We start from the raw sequence: 20,046 nt of genomic DNA on the forward strand, positions 1-20,046 counted from the left end.
AGTTTGAAATCAGGGCTTTGTGATGGCCACTCCAATACCTTGACTTTGATGTCCTTAAGCCAATTTGCCACAACTTTGGAAGAATACTTGGGGTTATTGTCCATTTGGAAGACCCATTTGCGACCAAGCTTTAACTTCCTGACTGATGTCTTGAGATGTTGCTTCAATATATCCACATAATTTTTCATCCTCATGATGCCATCCATTTTGTGAAGTGCACCAGTCCCTCCTGCAGCAAAGCACCCCCACAACATGATGCTGCCAACCCCGTGCTTCACGGTTGGGATGGTGTTCTTCGGCTTGCAACCCTCCCCCTTTTTCCTCCAAACATAACGATGGTCATTATGGCCAAACAGTTCTATTTTTGTTTCATCAGACCAAAGGACATTTCTCCAAAAAGTTCAATCTTTGTCCCCATGTGCAGTTGCAAACCATAGTCTGGCTTTTTTATGGCAGTTTTGGAACAGTGGCTTCTTCCTTGCTGAGCAGCCTTTCAGCTTATGTCGATATATGACTCATTTTACTGTGGATATAGATATTTTTGTACCTGTTTCCTCCAGCATCTTCACAGAGTCATTTGCTGCTGTTCTGGGATTGATTTGCACTTTTAGCACTAAAGTACATTCATTTCTAGCAGACAGAACGCGTCTCCTTCCTGAGCGGTATGAAGGCTGCGTGGTCCCATGGTGTTTATACTTGCGTACTATTGTTTGTACAGATGAACGTGGTACCTTCAGGCATTTGGAAATTCTTCCCAAGGATGAACCAGACTTGTGGAGGTCTACAATTTTTTTTCTGAGGTCTTGGCTGATTTCTTTTGATGATCCCATGATGTCAAGGAAAGAGGCACTGGTGTTGAAGGTCGGCCTTGAAATACATCCCTGTTACACCTCCAATTGACTCAATGTCATTTAGCCTATCAGAAGCTTCTAAAGCCATGACATCATTTTCTGGGATTTTCCAAGCTGTTTATTAAAGGCACAGTCAACTTAGTGTATGTAAACTTCTGATCCACTGGAATTGTGACACATTGAATTATAAGTGAAATAATCTGTCTGTAAACAATTGTTAGAAAAATTACTTGTGTCATGCACAAAGTACATGTCCTAACCGACTTGCCAAAACTGTAGTTTGTTTACAAGACATTTGTGGAGTGATTGGAAAAACGAGTTTTAATGACTCCACCCTAAGTGTATGTAAACTTCTGACCTCAACTGCATGTGGGTTACATGGAGAAACAGTCCATTTTCCATCCTCTCAATAATGTTTTCTTGCCTAACATCATTATTCTGAAGAGGTATATTGATGATATTTTTGTTCTATGGAGGGGTGATGCAAAACAGCTCCAGAAACAGCTCCAGAAACAGCTCCAGAAACAGCTCCAGACATTCCTGTTCTGAGCATCTGAGAATTACTATGCAATCTGACACACGTCAAATCAGTTTCCTTGATCTTCTGATCTTGTGTGAGGATAATGTTCTATACACAGATCTTTACAGGAAACCTACTGATCGTAACAGTTTGTTGAGGGCTGATAGTTGTCACCCGCTTCCCTTGAAAAACTGTTTGTCTTACAGCCAATTATGTCGAATGAAAAGAATGTGTAAAAAACAATCAGATTTCGACCATATGGCTGAGGCTCAAAGAAAATGAAAGGAGAGAGGGGGTACAAAAAAGGTCAGAATAATACTGCCATTGAGAAAATTCAAACTGAGACATGGACAGTCTTACCAAAATAAGCATTCTTGCATTCTAATTATGCGCTATTACAAGTGCTCTGAACAAATTAAAGGAATCGTTCACAAACACTGGTACATTACTAGGCTCCGATGACGGTATCGGTAATGTGTTTTCGTACCCTCCCCTTGATCGTATTCTCGCGGGGCAGAAATCTCAGAGATCAATTGCCACACTCTGATTTACCACCCCAAGATATCTCTGCACAACGTCTATTCACGCCCCTACTGAATGGAAACGACAAGTGTAATGGCTGTGCTCAATGCAGTGGCACTTGTAAATGTAGATCCTTTCAACATCCCACAAAAGACAGTTATCTATCTTATAACTTGTCCTAGTAGTAAAAATGATGTGGGTAAAACAAAGCGAGAATAAAAAGTACGAATCTCGGAGCATCGTAGCACCATTAGGTGCAAAAACTCGACTTACCCAGTTGCGGCCCGCTTTTTGGAAGCACACCACTCGATTTTGTTCCTACGTTATATCGGGGGTGACCTCTACAATTTATTGTTAAAATGAGAGGCTGCCTGGATATTTAATTTAAAGACTCTTGCTCCCTTCGGTCTCAGCGTAAACTTTTATCTGAGGCCATTCTTGTGATAATTGTGATTTTGCTATTGTAAATATTTGTAGGCCTATGTAGCCAAATTGTATCTATAATTGTATGCTATCCATTCATGTTTTTGGGATGTTATTTTTTTATATCTGAGAGTTAACCAATAATATCAGGCCACACCCGGCCATGATTACAGTGTGTGTTCTTTGACACTCTATAAACTAGTCACCATGCAGCGTTTGTTATTATACCCTGATGAAAACAGCTTCTCTGTCGAAACGTTGGTTATTAGGTTATTAAATGATTGATTCCGAGATCCTAGAGTGTGCTGCTCTCCTTTTAATTTCAAGTGTTCTACTCTGCTAGCCAGCACCTTGCCTAAAATGGTGTGTGTTTATTTCGCCTCTAGATTGAGGAGTATACCACCTCAGTCATCGGCTTCATCAATAAGTGTATCGATGACGTCGTCCCATCAGTGACCGTACGTACATATCCCAACCAGAGGCCACGGATTACAGGCAACTTCCATATCGAGCATAAGGCTAGAGCTGCCGCTTCAAAGGAGTGGGACACTAATCCGGACGCCTATAAGAAATCCCTCTATGCCCTCAGACGATCCATCAAACAACCAAAGCGTCAATACAGGATTAAGATTAAATCCTATTACAACGGCTCTGACGCTCGTCGGATGTGGCAAGGCTTGAAAGCTATTTCGGACTACAAAGGGAGACCCAGACGCGAGCTGCCCAGTGACATGAGCCTACCAGACGAGCTAAATGTCTTTCATGTTCGCTTCGTGGCAAGCAACACTGAAGCATGCACGAGAGCACCAGCTGTTCTGGATGACTGTGTGATAACGCTTTCAATAGCCCATGTGAGCAAGACCAATAGCCCATCTGTAAATAGCCCACCCAACTACCTCATCCCCATACTGTATTTATTTATTTATTTATTTATTTATTTATTTATTTATTTATCTTGCTCCTTTGTACCCCAGTGTCTCTACTTGCACATTCATCTTCTGCACATCTACCATTATAGTGTTTAATTGCTATATTGTAATTACCTCGCCACCATGGCCTATTTATTGCCCTACCTCCCTTATCCTACCTCATTTGCACATACTGTATATAGACTTTTTCTAATGTATTATTGACTGTATGTTTGTTTATTCCATGTGTAACTCTGTGTTGTTGTATGTGTCAAACTGCTTTGCTTTATCTTGGCCAGGTTGCAGTTGCAAATGAGAACTTGTTCTCAACTAGCCTACCTGGTTAAATAAAGGTGAAATGAAAATGAAATAAAAAATTTAACAGGGTAAACATTCACAAAGCCGTGGGGCCAGATGGATTACCAAGACGTGTACTCAAAGCATGCGCGGACCAATTGGCAAGTGTCTTCACTGACATTTTCAACCACTCCCTGACTGAGTCTGTAATACTGTACATACATGTTTCAGGCAGACCTCCAAAGTCCCTGTGCCCAAGGAACCGAAGGTAACCTGCCTAAATGACCATGAGCATTCACATCTGTAGCCATGAAGTGCTTTTAAAGGCTGGTCATGGCTCACATCAACAGCATTTCCCCCAGATACTCTAGCCCCACTCCAATTTGCATACCACCCCAACAGATCCACAGATGACACAATCTCAATCGTACTCCACACTGCCCTTTCCCACCTGGACAAAAGGAACACCTATATGAGAATGCTTTTTGTTGACTAGAGCTCAACGTTCAACATCATAGTGCCCACAAAGCTCATCACTAAGCTAAGGACCGTGGGACTAAACACCTCCCTCTGCAACTGGATCCTGGACTTCCTGATGGGGAGCCCCCAGGTGGTAAGGGTAGGCAACAACAATGCTGATCCTCAACACTGGGTCCCCTCAGGGGTGTGTACTTAGTCCCCTCCTGTTCTCTCTGTTCACTCACGACTGCGTGGCCAAACATGACTCCAAAACCAACATTAAGTTTGCTGACAACCCAACAGTGGAAGGCAATAATAAGTAAGAAGTAATAATAAGAAATAAGTATTTGGTCAGGTTTTGCCAGCCCTGGTTGCGCAATTGATATGCTGATACAATTTAGGGAGTCTTGTTTTCAGATTAGCCTTGTTAAAATCCCCAGCTACAATGAATGCAGCCTCAGGATGTATGGATTCCAGTTTGCAAAGAGTCAAATAAAGTTCGTTCAGAGCCATCGATGTGTCTGCTTGGGGGGGGAATATATACGGCTGTGATTATAATCAAAGATAATTCCCTTGGTAGATAATACGGTCGACATTTGATTGTGAGGAATTCTAAATCAGGACTTGAGTTCCTGTATGCTTTTGTGACCACACCACGTCTCGTTAGCCATAAGGCATACGCCCCGCCCCTCTTCTTACCAGAAAGATGTTTGTTTCTGTCGGCGCGATGCGTGGAGAAACCAGCTGGCTGCACCGAATAGGATAGCGTCTCTCCAGTGAGCCATGTTTCTGTGAAGCAAAGAACGTTACAGTCTCTGATGTCCCTCTGGAATGCTACCGGCTGGCATGAAAATGATCCACAGGAATAGCTTCCTCCCTTTTCCCCTGCTTCGAGACACATGATAATGGTCCATTCTATAGCAAAACACAAAATACTTATTTTCCACCATAATTTGCAAATAAATTCATAAAAAATCCTACAATGTCATAGTTGAAGTGTACCTTTGATGAAAATTACAGGCCTCTGTCATATTTTTAAGTAGGAGAACTTGCACAATTGTTGGCTGACTAAATACGTTTTTGCCCCACTGTAATAGGTGGTGTCATAGGAAAGCACATAAAATTGTCAGAGACTCCAGTCACCCAAGTCATAGACTGTTTTCTTTGCTACCGCACGTCAATCAGTACAGGAGCGCCAAGTCTAGGACCAAAAGGCTCCTTAACAGCTTCTACCCCCAAGCCCCAAGCCATAAGATTGTTGAACAATTAATCAAATGGTCACCGGACTATTACATTGACCCCCACCCCCTCCATTTGTTTTGACACTGCTGCTACTCGCTGTTTATTGTCTATGGATAGTCCCTTCACCCCTACCTACATGTAAAAATGACCTCTAACCTGTACCCCCACACACTGACTCGGTACCGGTACCCCGTGTATACAGTATATCCTCATTATTGTTATGTCATTGTGTTACTTTTTATTATTTTTTACATTAGTTTACTTTTCCCACTTGCAAACAGCGTCACTGGTTGATGTTGTGCCGACACTCTTAAAAATCAAATCAAAAACCAAGTAAGGTTATTGAGAGCAATGCCATAGGGGAACCATTTTAAGGTTACCATACCAGACATATTCTGGCCTCTCCCGGATCAAACATTGAATAGCCCTGCTGTAAGGTTTCAAGCCTTATTTATATATTTTCCAAGGTGCCTTTTGAGTGAATGTCAGAGTTATTGGTCCTTCTGTAGCTCAGTTGGTAGAGCATGGCGCTTGTAACGCCAGGGTAGTGGGTTCGATTCCCGGGACCACCCTATACGTAGAATGTATGCACACATGACTGTAAGAGAGATGTTGTTGTTGCATTCATTCATAAACAGTTCCGTGGCCCTGGAGCAAATGAGATTTTAAGTGAATATCTTCTCACTAAAGTCTTTAAAATATAAATTTCACTTGTTTTTTTGTTGTTGTTAGGGACAAGTTTCACAAAGGGACCTGAAACTCATAGTTTACACGCTACACCAGACCTGCAAGTCACATTATGCTGGTTTGCAAAGTGATGTGCAATTCTTATTGGAATAGAGCCGAAGTGAGGATATCCACCATTTTGATTTTTTTATTCACCATCAACCTGCATTCAGAAGGACGGCCAAGGATAGAAGGAAGTGGATGGCTGCAAACTTTCTACTTTTAAACTCGGACAAAACAGAGATGCTTGTTCTAGGTCCCAAGAAACAAATATATCTTCTGTTGAATCTGACAATTAATCTTGATGGTTGTACAGTCGTCTCAAAATAAAACTGTGAAGGACCTCTGCGTTACTCTGGACCCTGATCTCTCTTTTGAAGAACATATCAAGACTGTTTCAAGGATAGCTTTCTTCCATCTACGTAACATTGCAAAAATCTGAAACTTTCTGTCCAAAAATGATGCAGAAAAATGTATCCATGCTTTTGTCAATTCTAGGTTAGACTACTGCAATGGTCTACTTTTCGGCTACCCGGATAAAGCTCTAAATAAACTTCAGTTAGTGCTAAATACGGCTGCTAGAATCTTGACTAGAACCATAAAATGTGATCATATTACTCCAGTGCTGGCCTCTCTACACTGGCTTCCTTTCAAGGCAAGGGCTGATCTCAAGGTTTTACTGCTAACCTACAAAGCATTACATGGGCTTGCTCCTACCTATCTTTCCGATTTGGTCCTGCCGTTCATACCTACACGTACGCTACGGTCACAAGACGCAGGCCTCCTATTTGTCCCTAGAATGTCTAAGCAAACAGCTGGAGGCAGGGCTTTCTCCTATAGAGCTCCATTTTTATGGAATGGTCTGCCTACCCATGTGAGAGACGCAAACTCGGTCTCAACCTTTACGTCTTTACTGAAGACTCATCTCTTCAGTGGGTCATATGATTGAGTGTAGTCTGGCCCAGGAGTGTGAAGGTGAACGGAAAGGCTCTGGAGCAACGAACCGCCCTTGCTGTCTCTGCCTGGCCGGTTCCCCTCTATCCACTGGGATTCTCTGCCTCTACACCTATTACAGGGGCTGAGTCACTGGCTTACTGGTGCTCTTTCATATCGTCCCTAGGAGGGGAGCGTCACTTGAGTGGGTTGAGTCACTGATGTGATCTTCCTGTCTGGGTTGGCGCCCCCCCCCTAGGGTCGGTATGAAAGATCTTTGTGGGCTATACTCGGCCTTGTCTCAGGATGGTAAGTTGGTGGTTGAAGATATCCCTCTAGTGGTGTAGGGGCTGTGCTTTGGCAAAGTGTGTGGGGTTATATTCTTCCTGTTTGGCCCTGTCCAGGGGTGTCATCGGATGGGGCCACAGTGTCTCTTGACCCCTCCTGTCTCAGCCTCCAGTATTTATGCTGCAGTAGTTTATGTGTCGGGGGGCTAGGGTCAGTTTGTTATATCTGGAGTACTTCTCCTGTCCTATCCGGTGTCCTGTGTGAATTTAAGTATGCTCTCTCTAATTCTCTCTCTTTATTTCTCCCTCTCGGAGGACCTGAGCCCTCGGACCATGCCTCAGGACTACCGGGCATGATGACTCCTTGCTGTCCCCAGTCCACCTGGCCGTGCTGCTGCTCCAGTTTCAACTGTTCTGCCTTATTATTATTGGACCATGCTGGTAATTTATGAACATTTGAACATCTTGGCCATGTTCTGTTATAATCTCCACCCGGCACAGCCAGAAGAGGACTGGCAACCCCACATAGCCTGGTTCCTCTCTAGGTTTCTTCCTAGGTTTTGGCCTTTCTAGGGAGTTTTTCCTAGCCACCGTGCTTCTACACCTGCATTGCTTGCTGTTTGGGGTTTTAGGCTGGGTTTCTGTACAGCACTTTGAGATATCAGCTGATGTACGAAGGGCTATGAAAATACATTTGATTTGATTTGAGAAGGATTAAGGTACGAGCCCTTAAACAAATAATCTGGAATAACCATTTCTGTAACGAGGGCAATAAATCCAAGTCACAGATTCAAATAGTTTAGAAAAATGTATGCCATTTATATATGCGTTGCTTAAGATTAATTAATTGATTAATGTACATGCGAAAACATAGATATTGGAACAAACAATTCTAAAACTCAACATGTAATAGAGCATGCTGGGAAATATGATAATGATGGACATTTTTCTGGTTGAACTTGTATTAACAAAGTGTTATTTTTCACCACTGAGTGTTAATTTAACTACAGTGTTAATTTAACCCTTGACTCAACACTAGAAATGTGACATTGAAAAATCAACACTAGTTAACACTGGCCAATTTTATGTGTGCTATGAAGGTGACATATCTGCAGGTTTTCATACATTGCAATAACATTTTAAAAATCTGAAGCACTACAGATGTCATGTCAAGAACCCCACAATTAACTCAAATGTTCTTTATCAGGAAAAGCTATCCAAGGAACCTTAAAACCTCTACAGGATCGGTGTTCCCCCGCAGGATGGTTGAGCTAAAATGTGCTAACGTGACCAGCATGACGTTGTAAGTAACAAGAACATTTCCCAGGGCATAGACATATCTGATATGGGCAGAAAGCTGACATTCTTGTTAGTCCAACTGCACTGTACAAATCTGGATAAGAGCGTCTGCTAAATGACTTAAATGTAAATGTATTACATTTACATTTACATTTAAGTCATTTAGCAGACGCTCTTATCCAGAGCGACTTACAAATTGGTGCATACACCTTATTACAGTGAAAGAATGCCATGCTATTGTTTGAGGAAAGTGCATGTTATGTACTTGAAAATGTATCAATAAACCAATTAGGCATATTTGGGCAGACTTGATACAACATGTTGAACAGTAATGCAATGGTTCATTGGATCAGGTTAATCTTTACACATATACTGCTGCCATATAGTGGCCAAACTCTAAATTGCATCTAAACTGGAATAATACATTGTGGCCTTGCTCTTGCATTCAAAGCTGACAAAAAAAACGTTTTTTTCTTTGTGTTATGTTTAACCAGATATAATGTGTTATATTCTTCTACATTAATTTCAAATTTCCACAAACGTCAAAGTGTTTCTTTTCAAATGGTATCAAGACTATGCATATCCTTGTTTTAGGTCCTGAGCTACAGGCAGTAAGATTTGGGTAGGTCATTTTAGGCTGAAGAAGAACCATTTAAGTACCTTTTTTTTCAGTGTACATAGAGCGCGTCATGTGGGCTCCGTCTGTTCCAATATAAATATTGAAGTGTTGTTGTATTGAAATAAGCTCACTGATCGGACGAACGCGGGCCAATCAGAAGCCCTCAGATCAGTACACCTTCTTTTCAGAAATCATTCATAATGCCGATGCGTCAAACGTTTGTACGAGGACCCTGGAATAAATATGGCTGGAGTAGTTAGTCATTTTTTCAAAATGAAAGGATAGAAACCAAGGAACAGAAACGAATCCTGGTTATGTGTCCTTTACCTAACCTTTGATAACAACTTTTATTCCTTGTTCTATATTTAGTCTACCAGACTCTCCGTTTACAATGAGTGGATTATTTCTGAAAAATGTATTGGTGGCAGCAGCGGTATGTTGCTCGGTGCTGGTCACTGCGGTACTGGGGTCTCTGTTGGGGTCCCCGATGTTAGCTCAAGAGCCGATCCGATGCGCCCCGTGCGCGCCGGAGAAGCTGAGCGAGTGTCCAGTGGTGGCGCAAGGCTGTATGGAGGTTCTGAGTGAGCCGGGTTGCGGATGCTGCCTTGTCTGCGCCCTGATGACGGGGGAACTGTGCGGAATCTACACGGCGCCATGCGGGTATGGACTGAGGTGCACCCCAATACCCGGTGACCTCCAGCCGCTGCACTCCCTTATTCGCAGCCAGGCGGTGTGTATGGCGAACCCCGAGCCCGAAAGTAGCCCAATTCCCCAAAACCCAGGTATTCAAACCCATATTGCAGAATGCTTATACATTGCATATATGTCATATATCTGTAATAGACCTATGATAATAATAGCCAATGTGTTTTATCGTTTTAATAGTTGATTGATAATGATAGGCTAATAATAATTAGATGGCATATTATTCATAATTTACAAATGTATTTGTGCAGAAGTGCAATACTGTGATTTCTGCTTTTCCCCTTCTTGACACTCTCATTCCCTCTTTTCTCTGTCTGCCGCAGTGTCAATCACCTGCTTCACGTTCAGCCATCCTGGCAACAGAAAGACCTTCGATCCCCCGTCTGCCGCGGACGCGCAGGAGAGAATGAAAGCCAAAGTCAGCGCAATCAGGAAGAAACTGGCGGAGCAAGTGAGCGGTCGTGGAACATTTATTAGCCGTTTTGCAACTATAATCAACATGCTTAAAACTTTTGTAGTCAAAGCATGTTTGGCTGGTGGGTATTAAGCGTCATACCGCAAGGGGGCGTTCGAGTGCCTTTGAAGTTTGTGTGTGTGTGCACGCGCGCGTGCGTGCGTATGTGTGTTCTTCAGCCTACCTATGACCTATCAAATAATCATATTTGATTACTCGTGAGATACTCTATCTAGTATGTCACCCATGTAGCCTGTTCAGAGTCGCATTTAGAAGCGAATGAACATAGATAAAACACATCAAATATACAGAAAGTCCCCATCTCAAGTAAGTGACCCCCCTTCTCTCTCCTCCCAGGCTCCCTGTCAAGTGGAGTTGCAGAGAGCTCTGGAGAAGATCGCCGAGTCACAGCAGAAGCTAGGAGACAATCTGACCAGGTTCTACCTGCCAAACTGTAACAAACACGGGCTCTACAAAGCCAAACAGGTAGATATAGATATACCTTATCTGTGTGTGTGTGCACTTGGCATTGGTGCGCAATTCATGATTCTTGTCAGTGTGAAATAATCTCACCTGGTGTGTGTGTGTGTGTGTGTGTGTGTGTGTGTGTGTGTGTGTGTGTGTGTGTGTGTGTGTGTGTGTGTGTGTGTGTGTGTGTGTGTGTGTGTGTGTGTGTGTGTGTGCGTAGCCAATATTGTGCCAACTACAGCTCAGATTTGTATAGCAGTGTTTACACCTCTGAGCACATTCAGCTATATTCGCTCTGATGTCATCGCCTTGGCGCAGCGTGACGTGACTATACACGTGTGTCTCTCTGTGTGTGCTCCTGTACATTCGTGTCTTGGAGTTGGTGTGTGCTTACCTCGTACTGTAGGTTGCTGCTGCACACAGATGAGTGTCATAGCATATCTGAACAGGTGGTTAGGTGGAGGTGTTTTAAATTGTGTAAAAAATACCCAGGGATTCTAATCTCTTTCTCTCGCTCTTGCTCTCTCTCTTTCCTTTTCTCTCGCCAGTGTGAGTCGTCTCTTGATGGACAGAGAGGCAGGTGTTGGTGTGTGTCCTCCTGGAATGGACAGAAGATTCCAGGATCCACTGATCTGTCTGGAGATGCAGAATGTTCTTAAGAGATCAACCACTGATGCAGAACACACACACACACACACACACACACACACACACACACACACACACACACACACACACACACACACACACACACACACACACACACACACACACACACACACACACAGCAAACCACTGATTTTCTTTAGACACTTGTTATTTATTAATTGTCCATGGTAGTGTTTGATATTCAGGTACACACTATCACTGTGAAACTGATGTCCCCTGACCCTCAGCCCCGGACCCCCGACTCCCAATCCCTGAATCCTGACCCCGTCCCTCCCCACCAAAGAGAAAATCATTTTTTTTCTCGGAAAAGGGATTTTTATATTTTAATACATTTTCTTTAACTCGACAGCCTTACTTATTTGACATTATGTACTGTATGTATTCATTTGTAATTGTATTTTAATATTTATATAATTTAGCCTTATTTTCATTATTATTATTTTCATTATTATTATGTGTGCATTATTATCAGTGTATAAAGTGTATATATGTATCGACGCCCTGAGTTACTCCATGTTGCTCTGGGCCCGGTTTTCCAAAAGCATTTTAAGGCTAAGTTCATCTTCAAAACATTCATAGGAGCATCGTTAAATTTCTGCACTGTTTCCCAAAACTATCCTTTACTAAAGTTGCACTTGAAAAAACACTGACTGCCTCAGACCACTCATAGAACATTGTTGGATGTGTTTTTCACATTACACACAGAAGAGCCTCTGCTAAACATAGAATCAAGATGTTTATCTGTCTCTCTGTGACCGCCGATAACTTCACAACAAAGTTGACTACAAATAGAAAGTTGCCAATGTCTTTGCCATTGTTACAAACAAGCAAACGATTTAAAGATCCTTCAAATGAAAGCCCGAGATGACTGCGTTAAAAGATAAACAGCCTTCCTACAGTATATTCTACATAGGCCTATATATCAATGATATCGAAATCAATATATCAATACATCTCATGATATGGAGCCTAACATGTGATCTGCCAAATCTCGACAGTGCATTATTAAGGGATTAACTCAGAGAGGGATTGGAGATTCAGGTTACAACAGTGCATTATTAAGGGAAAGGGGAATAGTGAGTCAGTTGCACAACTGAATGCCTTCAACTGAAATGTGTCTTCTGCATTTAACCCCTCTGAATCAGAGAGGTGCAGGGGTGCATTTAACACCTCCGAATCAGAGAGGTGCAGGGGTGCATTTAACACCTCCGAATCAGAGAGGTGCAGGGGTGCATTTAACACCTCCGAATCAGAGAGGTGCAGGGGTGCATTTAACACCTCCGAATCAGAGAGGTGCAGGGGTGCATTTAACACCTCCGAATCAGAGAGGTGCAGGGGTGCATTTAACACCTCCGAATCAGAGAGGTGCAGGGGTGCATTTAACACCTCCGAATCAGAGAGGTGCAGGGGTGCATTTAACACCTCCGAATCAGAGAGGTGCAGGGGTGCATTTAACACCTCCGAATCAGAGAGGTGCAGGGGTGCATTTAACACCTCTGAATCAGAGAGGTGCAGGGGTGCATTTAACACCTCTGAATCAGAGAGGTGCAGGGGTGCATTTAACACCTCCGAATCAGAGAGGTGCAGGGGTGCATTTAACACCTCCGAATCAGAGAGGTGCAGGGGTGCATTTAACACCTCCGAATCAGAGAGGTGCAGGGGTGCATTTAACACCTCCGAATCAGAGAGGTGCAGGGGTGCATTTAACACCTCTGAATCAGAGAGGTGCAGGGGTGCATTTAACACCTCTGAATCAGAGAGGTGCAGGGGTGCATTTAACACCTCCGAATCAGAGAGGTGCAGGGGTGCATTTAACACCTCCGAATCAGAGAGGTGCAGGGGTGCATTTAACACCTCTGAATCAGAGAGGTGCAGGGGGCATTTAACACCTCCGAATCAGAGAGGTGCAGGGGTGCATTTAACCCCTCTGAATCAGAGAGGTGCAGGGGTGCATTTAACCCCTCTGAATCAGAGAGGTGCGAGGGTGCATTTAACATCTCTGAATCAGAGAGTTGCAGGCCATTTAACATCTCTGAATCAGAGAGGTGCGGGGGTGCATTTAACATCTCTGAATCAGAGAGGTGCAGGGGTGCATTTAACACCTCCGAATCAGAGAGGTGCAGGGGTGCATTTAACACCTCCGAATCAGAGAGGTGCAGGGGTGCATTTAACACCTCCGAATCAGAGAGGTGCAGGGGTGCATTTAACACCTCCGAATCAGAGAGGTGCAGGGGTGCATTTAACCCCTCTGAATCAGAGAGGTGCGAGGGTGCATTTAACATCTCTGAATCAGAGAGGTGCAGGCCATTTAACATCTCTGAATCAGAGAGGTGCGGGGGTGAATTTAACACCTCTGAATCAGAGAGGTGCAGGGGTGCATTTAACACCTCTGAATCAGAGAGGTGCAGGGGTGCATTTAACCCCTCTGAATCAGAGAGGTGCAGGGGTGCATTTAACACCTCCGAATCAGAGAGGTGCAGGGGTGCATTTAACACCTCTGAATCAGAGAGGTGCGAGGGGGCATTTAACCCCTCTGAATCAGAGAGGTGCAGGGGGGCATTTAACACCTCTGAATCAGAGAGGTGCAGGGGTGCATTTAACACCTCTGAATCAGAGAGGTGCAGGGGGGCATTTAACACCTCTGAATCAGAGAGGTGCAGGGGTGCATTTAACACCTCTGAATCAGAGAGGTGCAGGGGGGCTGCCTTCATCAAACATCTTCAGCATCCGGAGAACAGTGGGTTAACTGCCTTGTTCAGGGGAACAGTGGGTTAACTGCCTTGTTCAGGGGAACAGTGGGTTAACTGCCTTGTTCAGGGGAACAGTGGGTTAACTGCCCTGTTCAGGGGAACAGTGGGTTAACTGCCTTGTTCAGGGGAACAGTGGGTTAACTGCCTTGTTCAGGGGAACAGTGGGTTAACTGCCTTGTTCAGGGGAACAGTGGGTTAACTGCCTTGTTCAGGGGAACAGTGGGTTAACTGCCTTGTTCAGGGGAACAGTGGGTTAACTGCCTTGTTCAGGGGAACAGTGGGTTAACTGCCTTGCTCAGGGGAACAGTGGGTTAACTGCCTTGTTCAGGGGAACAGTGGGTTAACTGCCTTGTTCAGGGGAACAGTGGGTTAACTGCCTTGTTCAGGGGAACAGTGGGTTAACTTCCTTGTTCAGGGGAACAGTGGGTTAACTGCCTTGTTCAGGGGAACAGTGGGTTAACTGCCTTGTTCAGGGGAACAGTGGGTTAACTGCCTTGTTCAGGGGAACAATGGGTTAACTACCTTGTTCAGGGGAACAGTGGGTTAACTGCCTTGTTCAGGGGAACAATGGGTTAACTACCTTGTTCAGGGGAACAGTGGGTTAACTGCCTTGTTCAGGGGAACAGTGGGTTAACTGCCTTGTTCAGGGGAACAGTGGGTTAACTGCCTTGTTCAGGGGAACAGTGGGTTAACTGCCTTGTTCAGGGGAACAGTGGGTTAACTGCCTTGTTCAGGGGAACAGTGGGTTAACTGCCTTGTTCAGGGAACAGTGGGTTAACTGCCTTGTTTAGGGGAACAGTGGGTTAACTACCTTGTTCAGGGGAACAGTGGGTTAACTGCCTTGCTCAGGGAACAGTGGGTTAACTGCCTTGTTCAGGGGAACAGTGGGTTAACTGCCTTGTTCAGGGGAACAGTGGGTTAACTGCCTTGCTCAGGGGAACAGTGGGTTAACTGCCTTGTTCAGGGTAACAGTGGGTTAACTGCCTTGCTCAGGGAACAGTGGGTTAACTGCCTTGTTCAGGGAACAGTGGGTTAACTGCATTGTTCAGGGAACAGTGGGTTAACTGCCTTGTTCAGGGAACAGTGGGTTAATTACCTTGTTCAGGGGAACAGTGGGTTAACTGCCCTGTTCAGGGGAACCGTGGGTTAACTGCCCTGTTCAGGGGAACAGTGGGTTAACTGCCTTGTTCAGGGGAACAGTGGGTTAACTGCCTTGTTCAGGGGAACAGTGGGTTAACTGCATTGTTCAGGGGAATAGTGGGTTAACTGCCTTGTTCAGGGGAACAATGGGTTAACTACCTTGTTCAGGGGAACAGTGGGTTAACTGCCTTGTTCAGGGGAACAGTGGGTTAACTGCCCTGTTCAGGGGAACAGTGGGTTAACTGCCTTGTTCAGGGGAACAATGGGTTAACTACCTTGTTCAGGGGAACAGTGGGTTAACTGCCTTGTTCAGGGGAACAGTGGGTTAACTGCCTTGTTCAGGGGAACAGTGGGTTAACTGCCCTGTTCAGAGGAACAGTGGGTTAACTGCCTTGTTCAGGGGAACAGTGGGTTAACTGCCTTGTTCAGGGGAACAGTGGGTTAACTGCCCTGTTCAGGGGAACAGTGGGTTAACTGCCTTGTTCAGGGGAACAGTGGGTTAACTGCCCTGTTCAGAGGAACAGTGGGTTAACTGCCTTGTTCAGGGGAACAGTGGATTAACTGCCTTGTTCAGGGGAACAATGGGTTAACTGCCTTGTTCAGGGGAACAGTGGGTTAACTGCCTTGTTCAGGGGAACAGTGGGTTAACTGCCCTGTTCAGGGGAACAGTGGGTTAACTGCCTTGTTCAGGGGAACAGTGGGTTAACTGCCTTGTTCAGGGGAACAGTGGGTTAACTGCCTTGTTCAGGGGAATAGTGGGTTAACTGCCTTGCTCAGGGGCAGAACGACAGATTTTTACCTTGTCAGCTCGGGGATTCAATCCAGCAACCTTTCGGTTACTTTATAGGGTAAGAATTAGAATGAGCCACTTCAATATTTGCAGCCATAATAGGTGATACGATCGTTCTAGGAGCTGATCCGTTGTCAGTATTGTGGAATAATTATAATGACCTTGGTCATTGCAGGAAAGATGCATCTTTAAAACTCTCATAAGCCTAAATTCCATTGTTATCGGGAAACTGGGTCCAGGTCTTTTGGAGTTTGTCTGGTGGTTTACTTTTGAAACAAACCAAACATAAAGTACTGTGTGACCCAAATTCATTTTTGAAGGATTTCTAAATATTATGTGACTTTTAATAGTTTTTCATGTTCACTGACATGGTTTTGTTTGTTTTTATTTCCGATATGATTCATACATGATGACACTTGTCTACATCAGTGAATGCAGAAAATGACTCATTTGGACATTCTTACCTTTCAAGAAACTCAATGTGGGTTTTGCAGAATTGCATGATGGGTAAATGCTCCTGCATTGTCCCTTGTTCTGACGGGTGTCTACCTTGACCTCTCTTTACTGACTGCCATCACTGTTCTTTATATAACGTGAACGCATTATAAGAGAGAGAGAGAGAGAGAGAAAGCGAGAGAGAGAGAAAGAGATTATTCTCTCATGTATATACACTTTTGTAATTGAGTTGTGTAAAAAAAAAAATTATTTAATTAAAATGTTTAACCTCAAATATGTTATTTTGGTCATTGTGTTGCCAAACAAGACTACAATGAAAATAAGCCTTCTTGGCTTTGTGTTTTTATCCTCAATCATTAATGTATGTAATGTTGTCTTTGGCTGGAGCAGCCTACTATTTCTAATGATCAAATACATTCATTCAATCAATAAATCAATCACTCTTTATGCTCCCTTACCAGAAGCCCTGTTTATATCTTCCGTTAACATGCGTCCTTTCTCCTGATTTTGTCCTGATCTTGACATGATCTTGTCTGTTTACACTTCTAAGATCTGATCACAATCAGATCACAATGTGTCTTTTAATCATCTACTGACAAAAATGAGGACACAATCAGTGTGGACAAGATCCGTAAAAAGGCTGCATGCATGAACCAGGTATAAATAGGGCCAAAGAGTCATAGCTCAGCCCTGCCTGTCCGCGCTCTCTCTCTCTCCTCTCTCTCGGCCTTTTGACCCGCTCTCTGTTTGTCTTGGTTGAATGCAGGTTGAATGGTTGAATGCATTTCCCTCAACGTCCCCAACGTGCCCACTGCCTGGCACCACCACATTCATTTAAGTTTTGTCTATCGTCGTTGCCACATTCCAGAGAGAGAGAGAGAGAGAGAGAGAGAGAGAGAGAGAGAGAGAGAGAGAGAGAGAGAGAGAGAGAGAGAGAGAGAGAGAGAGAGAGAGAGAGAGAGAGAGAGAGAGAGAGAGAGAGAGAGAGAGAGAGAGAGAGAGAGAGAGAGAGAGAGAGAGAGAGAGAGAGAGAGAGAGAGAGAGAGAGAGAGAGAGAGAGAGAGAGAGAGAGAGAGAGAGAGAGAGAGAGAGAGAGAGAGAGAGAGAGAGAGAGAGAGAGAGAGAGAGGGCGAGAGAGAGAGGGCGAGAGAGAGAGAGAGAGAGAGAGAGAGAGAGAGAGAGAGAGAGAGAGAGAGAGGGAGAGGGCGAGGGCGAGAGAGAGAGAGGGCGAGAGAGGGCGAGAGAGAGAGAGAGGGCGAGAGAGAGAGAGAGAGAGAGAGAGGGCGAGAGAGAGAGGGCGAGAGAGAGAGAGAGGGCGAGAGAGAGAGGGCGAGAGAGAGAGAGAGAGAGAGAGAGAGAGAGAGAGAGAGAGAGAGAGAGAGAGAGAGGGAGAGAGAGAGAGAGAGAGAGAGAGAGAGAGAGAGAGAGAGAGAGAGAGAGAGAGAGAGAGAGAGAAAAATTCCTCTGGTCATCTTTTTGGTTGCCAACTGTTTCCCCATCTGCTTGAACATGTGATGTACACACTTTATTTAATGTCTACATACTATAACTCTGAATGAGACCGTATTGAGTGCTGAATGTACTACTCAGCTCTCTGAGGTCATATAGCCTGACTCGTAAAAAATGCCCTCAAGCCATTCAACAGTAAATACAAATTGTGTTAATTTTTTATTTAAAAATACATTCAATATACATTATATTTGAACAAAATAATTTTCCATTCTCAAAGGAAAGAATAGCTGTGTGATTTTCTAGTTTAGTAACATGAAAAGCTTTTATTCTTTAAAGAACCAAAACTCTTTAAATGATACAATTTGAATAAATAAATACATTTTTTAAAAAGTACAATTACCCGTGAACAACAGAGATTCTTATGTGACCAGTGGACCCAGACTGAGACAGAATGGCATGGCGTGCACGTTGGCGTGCACAGAGAGAAGTAGTGGAGTTGTGACCGACTGACTGACAAGTGTTCCACTGGATGACAGACCCATAGGAAAACACAACAGGATTGGGTTTAGCCACATTGTCAATTCAGGAAGTTAACATTTTGAAATTAACATTTTGCTCATTAAGAACTTTAGAATACTGTATTGAGTGCATTGAAACAATAATGACCCCAACTCTGTCATACACCTATTAGACAGACCAGTGACCTGAGTGACTGACTGATAGTTACCGTGGGCAACAGACCCGGAGATGTATGGAGTTTAAAAGTGTTAATTAAAATATAAACATTAATTAGTAATTATACACTGAATCAACTTCCACTTTGTGGTAGGGGAGAGTGGGGTAAGTTGAGCCATTTTTTAAATTTTAATTAGTAATTATACACTGAATCAACTTCCACTTTGTGGTAGGGGATAGTGGGGTAAGTTGAGCCATTTTTTTTTACATTCAACATCACTTGAATGTAATCACACATTAAGGTAAATATATAGTATTATTTCTTACAAATCTATCTACATATATTTCAGGATGAAATTCATTTGACTTGGTAAAAATCTGTTTTTTTTGGATGGACGTAACTTGCTCACCACTTTTTCCATGTGGTTTCTTCCTTCACAGACTCCATGATCACCTCTTCCTAAATATTTGTTCAAATTATTAATTTTGTGTATATTTTTTGTGTATATTTTCCTAGAAACAAGGGTGGTTCAACTTACCCTTTGTCTAGTCTTACCCCAATCTCCCCTACTATTACAACTTACCCTTCGTATTACCCCAATCTCCCCTACTATTACAACTTACCCTTCGTCTTACCCCAATCTCCCCTACTATTACAACTTACCCTTTCTTACCCCAATCTCCCCTACTATTCGAAAGTCACTGAATCCTTTATAAGAAAATAAAACGTAGTTTGGATCAGCATTTAATTATTTATTAGATAAATTACTTCTTTATTTACTTTATTTTATGTACAGTACATACAGTGCCTTCGGAAATGATTCAGATCCTTTGACACTTTCCACATTTTGTTAAGTTACAGCCTTATTCTAAAATGGATTAAACGCAACCATTTTTTCCAGCAATCTACAGACAATACCCCATAATGGCAAAGCAAAAAAAGGTTTTTAGAATTTTAGCTAATTTATTTTTAATATATGTACATAAGTATTCAGGCCGTTTGCTATGAGACTCGAAATTGAGCTCAGATGCATCCTGTTTCCATTGATCATCCTTGAGCTGTTTCTACAACTTGATTGGAGTCCACCTGTGGTACATTCAATTGATTGGACATGATTTGAAGGTCCCCACGAACACAGTGGCCTCCATCATTCTTAAATGGAAGAAATGTGGAACCGCCAAGACTCTTCCTAAAGCTGTCTGCCCGGCCAAACTGAGCAATCGAGGGATAAGGGCCTTAGTCAGGGAGGTGACCAAGAACCTGATGGTCACTCTGACAGAGGTCTAGAGTTCCTCTGTGGAGATGGGAGAACCTTCCAGAAGGACAACCAGCTCTGCAGCACTCCACCAATCAGGCCTTTATGGTAGAGTGGCCAGACGGATGCCACTCCTCAGTAAAAG

The 20,046-nt window shown here is 43.5% G+C and overlaps 1 protein-coding gene across 3 annotated transcripts; it reads left to right on the forward strand.

Annotated features, from left to right (window-relative positions):
- The first annotated feature begins 9,076 nt into the window (after window positions 1–9,076).
- Window positions 9,077–11,880, forward strand: LOC118358684 (insulin-like growth factor-binding protein 1). Of its 3 annotated transcripts, none has more exons than XM_035736622.2 (4): window positions 9,077–9,868; window positions 10,115–10,327; window positions 10,603–10,731; window positions 11,262–11,408. In XM_035736622.2, the coding sequence occupies exons 1-3, from the start codon at window positions 9,478–9,480 to the stop codon at window positions 10,701–10,703; spliced, it is 705 nt and encodes a 234-aa protein (XP_035592515.1). In that variant the 5' UTR covers window positions 9,077–9,477; the 3' UTR covers window positions 10,704–10,731; window positions 11,262–11,408. The 3 variants fall into 3 exon arrangements, with proteins under 3 accessions (XP_035592515.1, XP_035592516.1, XP_035592514.2); XM_035736623.2 differs by having other exon boundaries at window positions 9,083–9,868; window positions 10,115–10,249; XM_035736621.2 differs by having other exon boundaries at window positions 9,086–9,868; window positions 10,115–10,242; window positions 11,262–11,880.
- The last annotated feature ends 8,166 nt before the right edge of the window (window positions 11,881–20,046 follow it).

Source organism: Oncorhynchus keta, chromosome 26 (genome assembly GCF_023373465.1).
Source record: "Oncorhynchus keta strain PuntledgeMale-10-30-2019 chromosome 26, Oket_V2, whole genome shotgun sequence".
Classification (NCBI taxonomy): Eukaryota; Metazoa; Chordata; class Actinopteri; order Salmoniformes; family Salmonidae; genus Oncorhynchus; species Oncorhynchus keta.

Coding starts and splice junctions, on each gene's coding strand:
- LOC118358684 (XM_035736621.2), top strand. CDS start 9,478: ATGAGTGGATTATTTCTGAAAAATGTATTGGTGGCAGCAGCGGTATGT. Junction 10,243..10,602: donor GGAAGAAACTGGCGGAGCAA/GTGAGCGGTCGT, acceptor CTCTCCTCCCAG/GCTCCCTGTCAAGTGGAGTT. Junction 10,732..11,261: donor GGCTCTACAAAGCCAAACAG/GTAGATATAGAT, acceptor TTCTCTCGCCAG/TGTGAGTCGTCTCTTGATGG.